The sequence below is a fragment of the Lolium rigidum genome, chromosome 3, assembly GCF_022539505.1.
Source record: "Lolium rigidum isolate FL_2022 chromosome 3, APGP_CSIRO_Lrig_0.1, whole genome shotgun sequence".
Taxonomy (NCBI): Eukaryota; Viridiplantae; Streptophyta; class Magnoliopsida; order Poales; family Poaceae; genus Lolium; species Lolium rigidum.
Window position 1 is genome coordinate 291,250,235 of NC_061510.1, and position 17,713 is coordinate 291,267,947.

Below are 17,713 nucleotides of genomic sequence, written 5' to 3' on the forward strand. Positions count from 1 at the left end.
ACCAATGCTATTTTGGTAACAAGTATCTTCTCATGCATACTTTTCTTGTATCCAACCTTATGGTTGCATCTTGGCATGAATCTCTTGATTTGCAAATGTTGTGCTTCTTGCAAAAGTCTTTATGAAACCTCTTTATTGTGAATGTGAGTAATTTGAGATGAGTGCATTTGTTGGGAAGTATTTTAAATCATGCTCATGATTCATCCATCCCAACTATGTCTATCTAGCAATTTTGTTGCATATCAATTCCTCAAGGCTCTCACATGTGCAATATAGATGAAAGTGCAAATTTAGTTACTTCTTTTGGTATCCCCGTTTGTGATACTTGTTGCCTTTCTCAAATGCATCCCAACTATCTTCTATCCCTTGTTGATATTTGTGATGTATTTTAGTTGTTTGTGGTTGAAGTTCATGAATAAGATAAAATTGAGCCTTTGGCCATGCTATTAAGCAAAAATTCTTATTGGTATATTGCATGACTTTGTCTTGGATATCATGCTATATTTCTTGTGTATCTATTTTATGTGTGCATGTTTCTTTGTGGATAAATATCTTTGTGATATTGCTCACTTAGAGAAACTTATACACATAAGAGATGATACATCTCCATTCGATATCTTATTTATTTGTTGCGTGTTGATTGGTCATGCTAAGCAATATAATTCATTGAAGACTATGATGATGCTTTTTGCTCATCCTTGTAATAGTCTTATAATATGCTTTATCATGCCTTTCACATATCCTCTTGGTTGAGCCTTTTATTATGGTGCCTCTTACTTGTTGCTCAACCACTTGTTTGTTGCAAGTGGTAAGCTTAATTTTCTATCTATGATCTATTGCAAATGTTTGTGTTTTAAATGAGGGAGTGAGGATTCCATGTTATGCATATTGTATTCAAATGCAACATTTTATTTTATGCATGTACATTGGGGAGCTTCCTCATTTGATTTAGAACACTATCTTGTGGTGATCATTAGAGTTTGATTCACTTGGTATCTTTTGTTTTTGAATGATATTATGGGAGTGATGATTCCATGTTTGTGCACTTTATACTCCAATGCAAATTGTCTAGTTTTGTGCACAAACCTTGGGAAGCTTCCTCATATTATTTAGAGCAATCTTCTTGATCTTATCATAATATCTATCTTTCTTTTGGTATCCTCTTTGTGGTTCATTTGGTTGCTTGCTTCATTTGTTGAAGCTTCTAGACTTTGTTATCTTTTTGCAATCTTTGATCCTATCTATAGTGTGATTCCTTCCAAATATTCATCATTGGATATGTGCATTTGATTCCACTCAAATTATGAGAAATGCACACGCTATGGAGGAACTCTCACTATATTGGCCTTCTAAATTTTTCACCCATTTCGGCAATTGGTGCCAATGGGGGAGAAGTTTGGAGGGTTTAAGGGAATTTGGTTATGTCTTTGCTTTGTGCTTAAGCATGTGCCTTTACTGCATTGCATCTTGTTGCTTTGCATAGTTGAATATTTAGAGGAAACTCCACTAGGCTTTAAATGCCAATATATGCAATGAAAGTCAAGATCATTCACACATGCATATATTATGGGGGAGTTTGCTCTATATATTCAACTTATTTGTTACTTAAATTCCTTATATAAACCCTCTCAAAGAGATTGTCATCAATTACCAAAATGGGGGAGATTGAAAGTGCATGGAGCCCCCATGTGTGGTTTTGGTAATTAATGACAATCCCTATGGACTAATGTTTGCATTGAGTTATATTTGTAGGAGTTGTCCATAGGCAATTCTTGAACCATATGTTGGCTTCAAGGTTGCAATAAGAAGAAATTGATGAAGGATATCAAGTGTCAAGTATGTCTTGAAGATGAAGATGAAGTGAGCCCTCAAGTTACTTCAAGACATCAACATGATGAAGAATGAAGAAATGAAGTGCAAGTTCAAGATGATCCATCTCGAAGAGATCCTTTCCTTGAGTCTTGCCATCCATATGGTGATCATGGATATGTGAAGATGCGCCGAAGAAGAAGCTCTCCCATGGTAGATTATGGGGGAGCAATCCACATGGTGGTCATGGTTATGTGAAGATGCGCCGAAGAAGAAGCTCTCCCATGGTGGATTATGGGGGAGCAATCCACAAGACTTCGTCAAGCAAGCACAAGCAAGAAAGGCGTTCCATCTTGTTGAGGTCAAGATCGTCGTCATCGAGCTCAAGTGGAATGCGCAAGTATAAGGTTTGCTCTTGATAGGGTTTGTTTCTCACCGGTCTCATAGTGTAGTTGGAGACCGGTTTATAGTTTAGTTGCCGTACTATCAAGAGGGCTCTCGAGTGAGTAACTCGATCGTATCGTTCGGAGAGAGCTCAAACCTTTGCATCCTTGCATCATCTTTCTTGGTTGTTATTTGGACCTTATCCATGTGATGTTTTAGAGCTTGTGCTTATTCTCATGACAAGCTTCTAGTTCATCGAAACGGATTTCGCATAGATCACTTGTTGCGTTTTCGAGTTTGGTTCATCATCTTTCTTGGTTTTATTTGGATCTTATCCATGTGATGTTTTATAGCTTGTGCTTATTCTCATGACAAGCTCTAGTTCATTGAGAATGGTTTTTGCATGGGCAACTTGTTGCATTTTCGAGATTGGAGGTTTTACCGGTATGTCTTTTTTAGATAGGTCAAACCTTTCATCATTTGTTTCTATACTCCCTTGTTGGACTATGATGGTTTCCTGCATGGTCTTGTAGAGCTTGTTCCTAGCTTTAAAACAAGCCCAAGATCATTAAAATCGGAGTCCGGATGCTAAAGTTATGCCCGTTTCAGTTTGATGTTTCTGCCAGTTTTCAGGGGGGGCGGATATTCCGGCCCAAGTTTGGGGCGGATAATCCGGCCCCCGGAAAAATCCGGTTTTTGGACAAATCCGGGCAAATATCCGGCCAAATGTCCGGCCCCCATCCAGGGGCATGTTTTCTCATGGTCCTTAGCCGTTTTTCGGGCCCCGGATATTTTGCAAATATCCGGCCCGGAAAATCCGGCCTGAGCTGACCCAAACGGTCATATTTCGATGGGAGGGGGTTTTAAGCCCCCTTCTTCCTCCTTGGGCAGCTACCTCTTCCCCCAAGTGCTCTCCACCATTGTTGACCTTGAGAGCTTCCCTTTCCCTCTACTCCTCCTATGCTTCTTGAATCTTTTTGAGGGAAAAGGAAGAGGAGATCTAGATCTACATTCCTACCAATCAAATCCCTCTCTTTGTGAGGGGAATCCACTAGATCTAGATCTTGGAGAAATTTGGTGTTCCTCCTCTTATTTGTTCTTCCTCTCTTATTCCCCCAATAGCTTTTGTAGCTTTGTTGGAATTTGAGAGAGAAGGACTTGAGCATCTTTGTGGTGTTCTTGCCATTGCATTTGGTGCATCGGTTTGAGTTCTCCACGGTGATTCGTGGTGGTGAAAGCAAGAAGGTTGTTACTCTTGGGTTCTTGGAACCCTAGACGGATTCTAGGCCTTTGTGGCGATTTGTTGGGAGCCTCCAATTAAGTTGTGGATGTGTGCCCCAATCTTTGTGTAAGGCCCGGTTTCCGCCTCGAAGGAAATCCCTTAGTGGAACCGTGACCTAGGCCTTTGTGGCGAGGGTCACCGGAGATTTAGGTGAGGCGCCTTCGTGGCGTTCGGTGTGTGGTGTGAGTACCGCATCTTGGGGTGAGGCCTTTGTGGCATTGGTGTGCATCGAGCAACCACACCTCAAGGTGAGCCTCTTGTGGCGTTCGGGAGCACTAAGCAACCGCACCTCTCCACCGGAGATTAGCACTCGCAAGAGTGTGAACTCCGGGATAAATCATCGTCTCCCGCGTGCCTCGGTTATCTCTATACCCGAGCTCTTTACTTATGCACTTTACCTTGTGATAGCCATCGTGCTTGAAGTTATATATATCTTGCTATCACATACTTGCTTGTATTGCTTAGCATAAGTTGTTGGTGCACATAGGTGAACTCTTGCTTAGAATAAGTTGTTGGTGCACATAGGTGAACCATAGTATATAGTCTTTGGGCTTGGCAAAGTAAACGCTAGTTTTATTCCGCATTTGTTAAGCCCATCTCGTAAAAGTTTTAAATCGCCTATTCACCCCCCCCCCTCTAGGCGACATCTGTGTCCTTTCAACGACAAAGGTCCATTTCTCTCTTCTTCCCCGCCATTTCTCTCTTCTTTCTACCTGTTTTTTTCCCGCCATTTTTTCCATAGAAAGGCACATGGCAAAGGTTCTTTGCCGTGTCGTTTTTCGCCGTCTGGACTTTCGTGTGTTCCGCCACACGGTAAAGGCTTTGCCATGTTCGGAAGGATCTTTGTCGTGTATTTTGCCAACACGGCAAAGCCGTGTTTTCCCGTAGTGAGAGGGAGATACAAAAATCGTGTAGGATTTACTTGGGTTCCAAATGCACGACATCCATTTGATCATCCCTTCCGACACAAGCTGACAGTCTTGTGCGGCTAAGTGCTATGTGTAGAACTACTTAATCAAAAGAAAAATCGGTCACCAGCTGCACCGACAAATTTCTATGAAATTAAAGATCTATAAGATGCAACTCGTGAAAAATTGGTCCGATGATGACACCCTCGCAGCGGCTAGCCCCGTCCTATGATGTGCTCCCGGCTAACATTGTACAACAAAATATTTTTTTAAAACCACCAGATTGGAAATCCATGGTTGATGTATGATTCTAAAAATCTACAAACAAAAAGAAGAAAGCAAGAAGCCAACTGCATTCACAAGAACATGTCGATCTGGTACCATGCTTGCTCACGCATCCCTGAAATGCACTTTAGGTATCATCCGTTTGGTTGAAACTGCTGATATGTTCAGTTTGTAGTTTAACTTTTATGTAACAGGCAGAGAAAACTCTGGACATGCACCAAGCTCTGTTCATGCAACTATGCTAGGGAAGTGCGGAGAATGCAATCAAATATTTTGGTGATAAACTGATAACAAAATTCGTCCTCCAAAAGCAAACAAATACTGAAGCAAAGTGGTAGTATCGGAATTCATTCATCCATTCAGTAAAGAGGAAGAAGCAGATGGAAAACGAATAGACAGTCAACTACAGGAGATATTGGGGAAAAAAACAACAGAACGACCATCGTCAGTTCGTCACCATCACTTGGCCGCCTCCCCATCTGACATCAGACCAGCGGAGGGTGTGCCGCGGCTGGACGGGAACGGGAAGGGAGTGCTTGGTCTTGGAGATAGGGCGGGGGGCGGGGGCGGCGGAGCTCCATCACGTCGCCCACCCTGAACCGGTTCTCCAGGTCGTGCGCCTTGTATTTTTTTTGTTGATGCGCTCCCGACGGTAGTACTTGGGTTGCTTCGCCGCGAGATCCGAGCCGGCCACCTCTGCCGCCACCACCCGCCTTGGGCATGATCAGGTGGAGGCGGAGCGGGATACTGTTTGCGGTGCGCGTACCCTTGCGTCCTGGTGCAGTCGCAGTCATGAGGGATGACCCTCTCGGCTCTCGTGGCTGCGTCGGCGACGGCATGTCCAGGCTGCCGGAGCGGTGGCGCTAGCAGCCGGGCAGCGGAAACGGCAGTGCCGTGTGATGGCACAGCGTTGTTCCCGGCGCCATCAGGATCAGGTCATCGGAGCTGGATTCACTGGTAGGAGGAAAAGACGTCCACGCCGCGGCGGCTTGTCCAGGTAGGAGTAGATTCTTTTTCAGTTGGACGGGACGGCTGAAACGTTTTTTCTCTGACTTAGGCGGTGGCAGGATTTGTAATTTCGACAGAAATAGAGGGGTATAGAAAAACGGACGACGGAAACCCTTTTTGCTTTATTATTAGGTAATAGATAGGTTTTACTTTTGCTACCATTAATTCAGAGACAAAAACGAAATTAGTTTTGGCTCCCGGGTGCATCTACACCTGCATCCTGGACCAACCTTCAGTTGACAGATGGAAGCCAGTTCGTCCGTATTCTAATGTATAGCCGATTTGTGAATAGTACAAGCAGGCCCACTGTGTATACAAGATGACGGTTGGAACAGACAGTAGGCTTCGTCTTAGACTAACGCATACTTTCCTGGACCGTGTCTGGCTTGAGGTACAATGGCTGGTGACACGCGTACAGCGGATGCGACCCAGCTGTCCAGGGATGTCTCTCCCTTTTTAATATCCTGCAACTCCATGTCCCTCGGTCGGCACCTCCTCCTTTTTCTTTTTTCTTCATCTGAATCTTGCCCAGTACTAGTTCGCAGCAGCCCATCGCCGGCGTACGGGCGCCGCTCCCGGCTCGGTCCTTGCAACTCACTGCTTCCGCCGCCCATGGAGCTTGCTGGAGCGAGCGTGTAGATGATCGTCACTGCCTCGCGCAAGTCCGAGCGCGACCGCCGGCGAGCGCAGCATGGGCGCCGCCGCCGTCGAGGCGGTGCGCATGCGCGACCACCTTCAAGGCGAGGCGCGGCGACTAGGCTCGGGCAGGGATAAAAAAAGGACAAGCCCAGAGCGTACGGGCGCGGCTTCCTACTCGCAAATCGCAATCCCATGCCCCAGTGGCGGAGCCAGGAATTGAGACGAGGGGGGTCGAACATATAAGCTATAATTTTTTTGAAGCAGAGAAAGAAGTCTGTACAACAGAATACATGGCTTCGAACATTCAGTTTTCACAATTCAGGAAATACAACTAGCAAAAACATGAAAATAATAAGAACTTAAAAACTAGGCAACTAGTATCATACCATCAAGTTGTATCTATGCCAGGAAGACGAAATTGTCGAGGTAGATGACCTCGACGTTCCTTGTAGGAATGAAAACGCAACATAATTTTCTTGTCATCAACTTTTGTAAATATCTCTTTCTCAACATAGCAAATCAGCAAGTCATTGAGCCAATCATCACCCATCCTGTTTCGAAGATCTGTCTTTATAATATTCATGGCTGAGAATACTCTCTCAACTGATGCTGTTGCCACAGGTAATGTCAATGCAAGTGTAATGAGGCGATAGACCAATGAAAATATCAAATGATGTCCATTTTGAACCAACTTGAGAGCAAGACCATTTAGACTATCACAAGCTAAGAACTCGGGGCTTCTCTTCATTACATCAATGTATATGTTCAGTTGGTCACTTAGGAGATAGCAATCATGTGAAGAGAAATCAACAGAATACATACTTGCAAGCTCAACTAGCTTGTCATGATCAAATCTGCTAAATGAGTCTCTAGGATCAAGGCAAGCAATGCACTTTAATAAGCGTGTAGAAGTCTCACCAAATCTGTTGTTCATCTCAACAATGTTTCTATCAAGCACCTCATTGAAGATTTGTATCTTGTAATGATGCAAGCAAGTAACCATCTTGCGTGAGCTCCTTGGATAACCCCTAGCATAAATGTTATCATCCATATTTGGCACTACAATATTTCTTCCACCACAAAAGTTAGTAGCGGCCATCAAGAGAGTCTCCCATCCATCATCTCTCAATTTCTGCATTAGACTTTTCACAGAGACAATCATGTTCATAGCGCAAACTATATTCTGATCTTTTGTTGCAATGCGTATGATAGATCATTTGTTAAACCAAGCACTCGAAGCATCAAATAAAAGATAATAAAAAATTCAAAGGTTTCCATATATGTTGATCATATAACCTGAAGTCAAACCTCTCTCCTCAACATCTGTCCCATCATGAGAAATGCTATCAAGCACGGAAATCACTGAATCCCACATTTGATGAATCCGGATTAGAGTTCTATGGTGTGACCCCCAACGTGTATCACCTGGTCTTGCTAAACTTGTCTCTTGATGTTGGTCTCTTCCTGGCAAGATCTCCCCATTCTCTAGCAGTGATACCATATGATCATGATGCTTTTGCAACAACGCATATTTCTTCTTACAAGAGGCACTCACCTACAAAAAAATGTCCATTTAGAAATTAGAATGCCAATTTAAGTGACCAATGACCAATCTTATTTAAATGACCAATGTACAGGGACTAACCATGCTGACAATCTTATTTAAGTGGCCAAAAAAATCACCAATAGCTAGAACACCTTTCACAACAGCCACAACCACCAACTGCAATTGGTGGGCAAAGCAATGGACATAAAAAGCTTGAGGGTTTTCAGCCAACACCAAGGTTTTTAAACCATGTAGCTCCCCGCGCATATTCGATGCACCATCATATCCCTGTCCTCTTAATCTAGACATGGATAAATTATGCTTAGCAAACATTACATCCAAAGATGCTTTCAAAGAAGCCGATCTAGTATCAACAACATGCATAACTCCAAGCAATCTTTCCAAAACCTCTCCTTTTCCATTGACAAACCTACAAGCAAGACCATATATTCAATAAACTAGCACACTAGCATTTCCATGTTGAGAAACTAGAAATGTGTAATAACAAGTAACTAACCTCACCATCACGGCCATTTGCTCTTTAACCGATACATCACGAGACTCATCAACAAGTAGAGAGAAGCTAGCATTTTCAACCTCACTCATTATGACTTCCATAGTCTCTTCCGCACATGCTTGTGATATATCTTGTTGGATTTCATGAGATGTCAATTGACAATTGCCAGGAGCATTTTCATTGATCACATCCGCTACCTCCTTGCATCTTGCGCCATACCAATCCAACAACTCACGGAAATTACCCTTGTTCCTAGAAGTGCTAGACTCATCATGCCCACGAAAAGCTAGACCTTGTTCAATAAGAAACCGTACAACACCGACAACAGCCCTCAAACGAATTTCATAATCAACATGTGATTTCTCCTCTTGAGATGTGATAGCATATGCCACACTTTGCTTCTTATTTCTGAAATCTTCACAATTACTTCTTGCATTGTTGTGAATACTAGATGGTCCTCCCACATGAGACTTGAAATTTTCCGATGCTTTCTTCCAATTTCTAAACCCCGACTTTGTGAAAACATCATGTCCAAATTGTGAACTGTTACTTGAAGATTTGAAAAGAAAACAATAAAAACAATATGCAGCATCCTTCTCCACACTATACTCTAGCCAATCGTATTTGGTATACCATGCATCTAGAAATGACCGCCAATCCGGACCAAATTTGGTTTTGCGAAAATTATGACCAAGCAAACGACTCGGACCTCTCGACAAATATGCCCATCTCATTTTATCTCTAATCTGTGGGGTACTAAATTCATCAATTGCTCTTCGCATTCCAGGATCTTTCTTTACATTTGCTAGATCAAACATTTCAGTTTCAGGAACATTTGCTTCTTGAGTGTTCTACAAACAATGAGCAAAATCATACATAATTATAACTTCCATAGTTTCATATAGGCAAAATTACAAACAATGAGCACACCGAAATCGGAACCGTAGCTAGAATTTTAACTCGTCGGTCCTCTTCTCCTTCCTCGGCCTCCCTCCAGATTCTTCTTCCGCAGCCTCTATCTCTTCTTGCTCCAGTATCCAGGCCGCCAGTGCCACCTCGTCCTCGGCGTCCATCAGTCTGCGACGTCCGAACCGAGAACAGGGCGGGACGGAAGAGGACGCGCGGCGGCCTGGCGAAGGGAGAGGAGCTGCAGCGGTCGAGCGGACGGAGAGGAGGAGCGGCGGCCGGCCGAGGGACAGGAGGCGCGGCGGCTGGGCCGAGCCGCCGATGGGCAGGACGACAGGACCGCAGGACGGCAGGAGGCGCGGCGCCGGGAGCTGAGAGCACGCGCGGCGGCTTGGCGGAGGGAGAGGAGAGCACGCGGCGGCCGGGCGGACGGAGAGGACGAGCGACGGCCGTGCCGAGGGGCAGGAGGCGCGGCCGCGGGAGCAGAGAGGACGCGCAGCTGCGGGTGCGGCCTGCGGGAGACGGGGAGAGGACTTAGGGATTGCTCCCGATGCTAGTTCTTTTTTTCTTTCTAACTGACCGATGCGGTCATGCAGGCTGCCTGGCTGGTCGACCTGGGCCTTGGTATCTGAAGTGTGTATCCTGGCGAGCCGGGTCGGCCGACCAGGCTCGACCCCCTGGTGGCGCCGCCGTTGGATGGAGATGTGCAGAGGAGAGAGGACGCGCTGGGGATGGAGATGTGTGTCCTGGACCATGGTCCAGCTTAATCCTGAAGTCATGTACACCCGGTACAGTCCCTCCGTCCCCATCAATTCGGCCGCCCACCGTTGTCGCACCGTCCCGTACGCATACGGCGTTGAATGGTCCACCCTCCGTATATGCTTTTTCCAGCGAGTTGCAGTCAGATTTGTGGTCCAGCAGCACACATCTCACAGCTGCATCCAATGGTCCAGAAGGTGGGTGCAAATAGACTCGAGAGACAAAACTGCACTCCCAGACAAAAAAGGCTATACACACACAGCATAAGCACGTACCGGTAACTTTTCACTATAATCCAATTGACCGGCTATACGTGCATAATTTCATTTCCCCTAGAAAATAAAAACTTTAGTTAACAATTCAAATTCTGCTACGTATTTTTCAGTTTATTAAACAAATTTAAAGTACCAATTGGCCTGAGACCTATCGGAGGACCAAGCCATGCGATTTTAGTTGTTCCGGCGCTTGGTCGCAATGTCCAGCGGAACAATCTCACGATTGGATGGCTTATATCTACCCAATTGTATCGACACTAGTGGAAAACAGGCCTTTAGCACCACTTGGTAAGGGACTTTTTTACTGGTTGCCCAACCGGTGCTAAGTATCCGGTGCTAAAGGTCCTCCCCTTTAGCACCGATTCAGTTACGAACCGGTGCTAAAGGGGCACCACGTGGTGGCTGCCGAGCGCACGAGCGAGAGGACCTTTAGCACCGGTTGGAAAACTCTCCAAAACGCTGTAGCGGTAGAACCCCGCTACCGGTGCCTTTTTTTATATCCAATTTTTTCGAATTATTTTTTCGCTCCCTTTTTTCTTTTTTCTTCTGAATTTTTAATATTTTAGTTATTTCACAAGTTTAGTCTCTAACTGCACTTATCTCTAGTCGTGATCAAACTTCCCGCTCGTTTACCCATCCTTCCACTACTCCAGCACTAGCACGCTTAACTTTCGAGTTCCTTCCCGTCTCGCATTCAAGTGCTTCGCGCATATGTATGTGATATTAGTATCATATCAATCCTACTAACATGTTGGTCGATGTCATATTTCTTTATTGTTTGAATTTAAAATAATTCTTTTAATAAACAAAAGTAATGATGTAATAATAATGTTGAATAAATAAATAAACATTAACTTTTTAATTTTTATTAATTTTTATTAATTTTAATTATTTTTATTATTTTAATATTTCTTTGCTAAAACTAAAACCTGAAAATTTGAAAATCATATAGTTTGCTAAAAGTAATAGTAATATTTATGCAGATGCAATTATTAATTTTTAAAAAATAAAAATATAAAATCCTAAAATTTCTAGCAAAAACTAAAATCTTCCTGCTTTCATATTTTAATTTGAAATTTTCAGAATCTTAAAATTGGCTAACCGGGTAAATTTTTTCCACGATCATTTTGATATATTATACGCTTTTTTTTCGACATCGTATGCAAAAGTTAATGCTATTTTACCATTTTCTAAACTTTTTATGCAAAAAATTCAAAATTCAAAATTGTTAATTTTCCCTAATAGTAGGTTGCATGACATACAGGAATCTCGAAAGATTTTATTTTTTTTGAATTTTCTATAATTTTTCTTTTCTATTTTACATGGTTAGAAAAGGCGATCGGGGGGGGGGGGGGGGGAGGTGCGTGGGGAGCAGAAAACTTTAGCACCGATTCGTGGCACAAACCGGTGCTAAAACTCTGGTCTCTCGAACCAGTGCTAATGCACTCTTTAATCTGGCTTCGTAGCCGGTCCGGTACTAATGCTCTTTGAAGCAAAAAAAGAACCAAAACCTCTTTTTCTAGTAGTGAGAGTTCCTAGATATCCTCTTCGTGCTTGAGTAGATCGAAATCATTGGTTCTGCTGTGCAGCGTACTCGTTATGGACTCATGGAACCAGTCCAAGGGGAGGCCCACTTCCCGGGTTGACAAATCTATTGTGGACTGGACAGACAAGGAAAGGATTGGCGGATAGAAGAAATCCAGGCTCAGCCCACAAAAAACGTCTAACTAACCCGATCGATGGGGATACAGATGTACGAACCGTTTTATTAGACTTATCGTGGCATATGCTGTAATTTGGCATAAAATCAGTGGCAATAAAAAGTTGGATCAATAAGAAACTCTTTTGCTTTTATTATTAGGTATAGACTAGCACAATACCCAGCGTTGCAACGGTTTAACAAATAATAACTTTTTTTTCTTAAAAGCAAAAAATAAAAAAAATGGGAATCGGATTTTTCCGATTGGCTAGCACCATCAAAATATATGTGCGTTGCTACGAGTTGATTTTTTTTTATCATAGCATGGGCTTATGTAGTACTCCCTCCGTTCTAAAATATAAGACGTTCCAGGTGTTTTCCGACCAGGTGAAAACACTGTGAAAAGACATCCCTACCCCCGCCTAATTTTGGATCTCATCGTTCTTGATTCATCGTCGTCTTCCTCGATCCCGATCTCGGCGGCGGCGTCCTCCGCCCCCAACGCCCTAGCCAGCACCTCCTTCCCCTGCTGGATCCAGCCACGAATCGAATCCATCCGGCATGCGCCTCAAGCCTGCAGAAACGAATCCATCCCCGCGCGCGTCAAGCCAATCCATCTGCGCGCGCCGCCGAAATCCATCCGGCAGCTGCAGTCACTAAGCTGCACCTCTCGGAGGCTGGCCATGGGCCCCAAGCAGTAGCACCAGGATGGACCCCAGCCAGTAACTCGTCGGCGTCCACGCACGCCGAGCACCCACCTAGCAGAGCGCCGTACAGCCGGCAACGGTCAGCATCATAGCCAGCACCTCCATGCTCGGGGCACCTCCAGGCTTCTGCCCGGCAGCATCGTTACATCTCCTTGGAGATGTCGGCGGCTCCGTCTCAGCTCGCTGCCAGCTCCGCCCGCTCCCAAAGTCGTCAAGGCGCCCAAACCTGAAACTGAAACTGAAATTTCGGGTTACTTGATCCATACAGAAACTAAGAACATGCCAGACATACTATCTCAATTTCAATTACACAAGGTTCCCCTAAAATATTCTAGACCTCTTGTTTCCAGTAGCAGCGGCAGGTGCAGCAGCCCTCCTCTGATCACTGCTTCCCAATCCTTTCTTCTGAAAAAGAATTAACAAAGCCAGTCGTTAATCCTTCAAACACAACTAATCGTTGATGGAACTTGCAGTAAGGACCATTGAACAATAAATCTTGCAAAGAAACAGACAAACATATGCACCTTGAGAAGCAGCCAAGCAGGGGGCACCTCGCTGAGAAACTCCCACACCACTGCCGCGCCTCCAGGACAGCAGCTTCACCGTGATCTCCTGCCGGCCCTCTAGCACAGTCTGAAGCAAAAGCGAGAAGGGCAAAGGAGGTGCGGCATGTTGCGAGGTGCTTGCTTGCCTTGTAGACAGGGCGGAAGCCGCCACGGCCAAGCAGATTGTGGTCCAAGAAGCTAGCCTCCGGTGGCGGCCTCCAGCACGGATAGGTCTACGGCTTCACTGGCCTGCCCGTCGCGACGCGCCTGTGCCATACGTCGGTGTTCCCCGCAGACCGAGCGCATAAAATTTTCACCTTTGACCTTGAAAGGAAGATGGGGATTCCTGGAGGAGAAAGGGGGCGGTGGGAAGGGAGAGGAAGATGCCGGCCGAGATCGGGAAAATAGGGGCCGTGGCGAGGCGGGCCATGGAGGGCGGCGCGGGCGACGGAGAGGAAGCGGGCGATGGGGGAGAAGGGAGCGGGGGCGAAGCGAAGGACTGAGCTGTGCCACGCGACCATGGAGCGAAACCTGCGGGCTGCGGGAGGGTAGAATGGGAAACGCGGAAAAAATTTGTTCGTGACAAAATTTCAACGTGAATTCCCCAACGTCTTATATTTCAGAACGGAGGGAGTAGTTGCCTCGTAGAATGCTCGATGAGAAATAGGTCAACCCAGTTAATCCTAGGACCAGTTGGACCTTCCCCATTCTCTCCTTGAGCATACCGCGAGTAGTAGATTCTCTCTTGCTAGCTAATTTATCTCTCTATGTGTACACTTAGTACTCGTTTGGATATCAAGTTTGTAGAGAACTAGTTTCCCATAAACTCAGTTAACAGAATAACAGTCTAAAATCTTGTTTGGCTGGAGCAAATAAAGTGCGGATTAGCAAAAATTAGTTTCCCCAAAACCAGGAAAATGCGTTTTGGCAAAAACGACTATTTCACGTTTTTGTGAAAACACGATTCCAGATAACTCATCCCAACTGCCTTCTCTCATACCGCTGATTCCTCCACGAAGGTTGGGGCATAGTAGGTCTTGGCCGTCGGAGGCGGCAAACAGCCGTCGTTGCCTTTCTTGACGCTGGCGCGGTGGCCGCCTGTATGACCAGAAAACCTTCTTGCTTGCGTTGTAATGGCGTCTGCAGGTGAGCGCGCGGCCGTCGGCTTGCCGTAATACGCCTCGCCAGCCACGCCGTACTGTGGTCGTCGAACAGATTGAGGCTACCGTTGTTTTGCTCATCCTCCGAAGCTCGAGCTCGCAATGACCCAATGGATAGTATCCACGAGTCCACTCCCAAGATAGCAGCAGGAAACGAGATGGCCGCGTCCTCCTCCTTGGTTACGTCGAAGACTGCTCGCCGGCTTGGGAATCGGCGCTGGCCGCTCACCGCGAATCCCCACACCACCGCTCGCCGGACTCGTTTCCGCCCCATCTTACACGACCGACGACTCGCCGGCCGCCGTGGCAAGCACTGCACACTACCGGAGAATTCAGGTGCGCGGCGTGGACCTTGCAGCTTCTGGGAAACTGACGAAGACGGGGGTCAGCCGATTCGGCTGCTCTTGCTTACCATCCATGTCCGTCAACGAAGTAGGGCGCTAAGAACATCGGCAACGTCTGCTGCTGCGGTGGTATATACGCACCAGCAAGGGCGGCGGCTACCGCCATGACATGCAAAGGGCATGTGGCCGTCGAGCGGAAGGCCATCCTGGAAAAGCAGAGCTTCAAGAGGCATGTGAAATAGTAGTATGCATCTAATTAAGGAATCGTATTTGTTCAAAAAAAAAAAATTAAGGAATCGTATAACCCTGTTTCAGACTTTTGGAATCCGAACATGGTTTTCGATAAACTGATTCTTAACTGAATAATCCCTAAAACCGGTTTTCCAAAAAATCTGCGTAAAACTTGTTTTCCGAAAGCTGGCCGATAATCTTCTGTATCCAAACAACCAGAGTGCTTCCTTAAAACTTGCAACTAATGTTTTTACCGATATTTTGGTAGAATCTGAAATTTTCTCTATAGATATATTGCACCGATATATATATTTCTAATTTTTTAAAATACCAAACTAATAGTATAACACAACAATCCACATATCAAAAATAATAATTCATATAAAATAAAATTAGATCATGAATAATTCGAATATTTTCTAAATTGATTTATTATTAGTTGCACTATTTATTATTATCTTTTTGTTTGATCATGTCTGCACAAGAAGCATTGATGTTTCTTCGATGTACATTTTTTAGATTGGTGTCCACTGCCCGGCAGGGCCAGATGCTGTGATTGCAATTTTCCATTTACCAAAACCAAAGTCTGGATATTTAGACCGAGCCATACTATTGGAAGATACTGTTTCTGAAAAGGAAAAAAGAAAAAAAAAAGAGGCCAGGCTGAACCATTCAACAGGCTTCAATCGGTAGCACAACGCGCATATACAAACTTACAAAGCAGCTGCCAGTCTGCCATGCAGTGGAGCCTGCCAGTCGTGCGCAATCACGCCATGGCTTCTTGCTCTGCGGCTCAACCGTACCGGTGGGTAGGAACCGAGCTCTAGTATCGCGACTTTGAAGATGGTGCCAACGTTGGAGAGAGTGCCTTCGCCAAGCACCTCAACCGTCATCCTCGGCACACCGGCACAACCGCACACCGGTATGTGGAGACTGATGAAACAATACAAACTGTCGGCCTGAGCCCTGATGCACTCTCCTTTGCATCAGTCGCGACTGCCTTGCATCAAGCACCGCTAATAACAGCAGATTTCTCACGTCCAGCGAGCCGGCGAGTCGGCACTGCCCTGGAGTGATTCCTCACGTCCAGGCCCTCCCCGCCGGTGTCGCAGCGATTCCCGGCAAAGAGCGGACGCACGCAGCCGCCCTGCCGCCTGGAAAGATCGGCGTCCGATCTCCACCACCTGCCAGATTGTCCCGTCTAGCGTAAGCGTGGGCAGGGGATGAGTTGATTTCTCAATCGATTCGGACGGAGACCGGAGGACACAGCGCGTGACGACCAAAGGGAGCGTCATCGGAGCACCAAGGAAGGGGAGAGGAAAGACTTCCTCTCGGCAGAGGAGGGCTAGGAAGGGCGGCGGGCAGGGGAATAGAAGGTCGAGGAAGATGTGGTTCGTTTTGACGAGCAACAACCGAATTGTACGATGGCATCTGGTAACTTAAGCGGTGGCATTCATCGTAATTTCAATTGAAAAATAAAGGGAAATTAAAAAAAGGACGAAAATGTATAGATAAGTCATCTGTCATGGGCATGCACAATGGTAGAAAATGTTAAGAATATATTAGCTTTAAATCTAGGCTAACTAGGCAGTTAGCATATCCATTAGGGAAACTACCTAGCAGTTAGAATATAGCGTTGTCCAAACGCTGCATGTATTGAACCGTCATTGTGTCTCTCCGAAAAGACACAAGTGTTGTAACCGACTGTAAAGGCGCCTGTTCACAGCCTATATATATAGGTGAACAGTACATCAATAAAGAACACACATTTCACTTTCTATCTCTGTTTCTCTTCACGTTATCAGCACATGCTCTGCCAAAAGAGAATAGGCCAAGGAGAGAAGAAGTACAGAGAAAGGTAAGAAAGGATGGACTCCCTGCCATCCTTGGCTTTTTCCTTCGCTCGTTTTGTGGCACGAGAGGAGCGCCGCCTCCATACTCGTCGCCATCGGACCTTCGGTCTTGCTGCTCGTCGCCGGAACTTCAGCCTGAACTTCAACCGCCGCCGGAACTTCGGCCAGAACTTCAACCGTCGTCGGAACTTCGGCCGGAACTTCAACCGCCGCCAAAGCATGAACGGTGGCCTCCGCCACCACAGAGCAGTACTTGGTGTCCCTCGCCGTCGCTACGGCCCTGGTGGTGGCCTCCGCCGCCGCCACAACCATCGGCAGCATTACAACCATGTTCACCGCCGTGTGCAGGGCATCAATTTCACTGGAACACCAAGAGCATGTACCAGTGCAGTTGTGCCAAGGGAAGAGGTTCCAGCCATACCAGAGGTTGCCGCGGCGCCGGAGATCGCTACTGCGGTGCCGGAGATCGTTGCCGTCGAGCCGGAGGTTGCTGCAGAGTTCGAGAACGACGCCTCCGTCTCGTCCACAACCGCGGACGCCGACGAACTTCTACCTCCTCCGCCGGCATTCACTGTCCCGCCCATGGACTGGCTGTTGGGCGGGCCTAGTGCCGGATGGCTCGTCGACGACCCCGACCGCGACTTCAGCGACGACGAACTCGAGGCGCAGCCACCTCCGCCGGTGTACTACTACATGCGCCATGGGAACAGGCCGCGCCTCCCGTCCCCGACGCCCTCCGACGAGGAGCAGGAGCTCTTCGCTCCGCCGGGCTACGCCGACGTGACGGAGTTCTTCGAGCCGCCGGCTGCGGCTCCCGTGGACGCGCTCCCGCCGGCGCTCACCACCAACCTCCAGA

The 17,713-nt window shown here is 46.3% G+C and overlaps 1 protein-coding gene across 1 annotated transcript; it reads right to left on the reverse strand.

Moving 5' to 3' along the window:
• Positions 1 to 7,799: 7,799 nt before the first annotated feature.
• On the reverse strand, positions 7,800 to 9,225 carry LOC124699660 (zinc finger MYM-type protein 1-like). Its single transcript, XM_047231924.1, has 2 exons — positions 8,379 to 9,225; positions 7,800 to 7,870 (listed from the first exon to the last, which is right to left on the reverse strand). Exons 1-2 carry the CDS (start codon positions 9,194 to 9,196, stop codon positions 7,867 to 7,869), a joined length of 822 nt encoding a protein of 273 aa, XP_047087880.1. The 5' UTR covers positions 9,197 to 9,225; the 3' UTR covers positions 7,800 to 7,866.
• Positions 9,226 to 17,713: the final 8,488 nt, after the last annotated feature.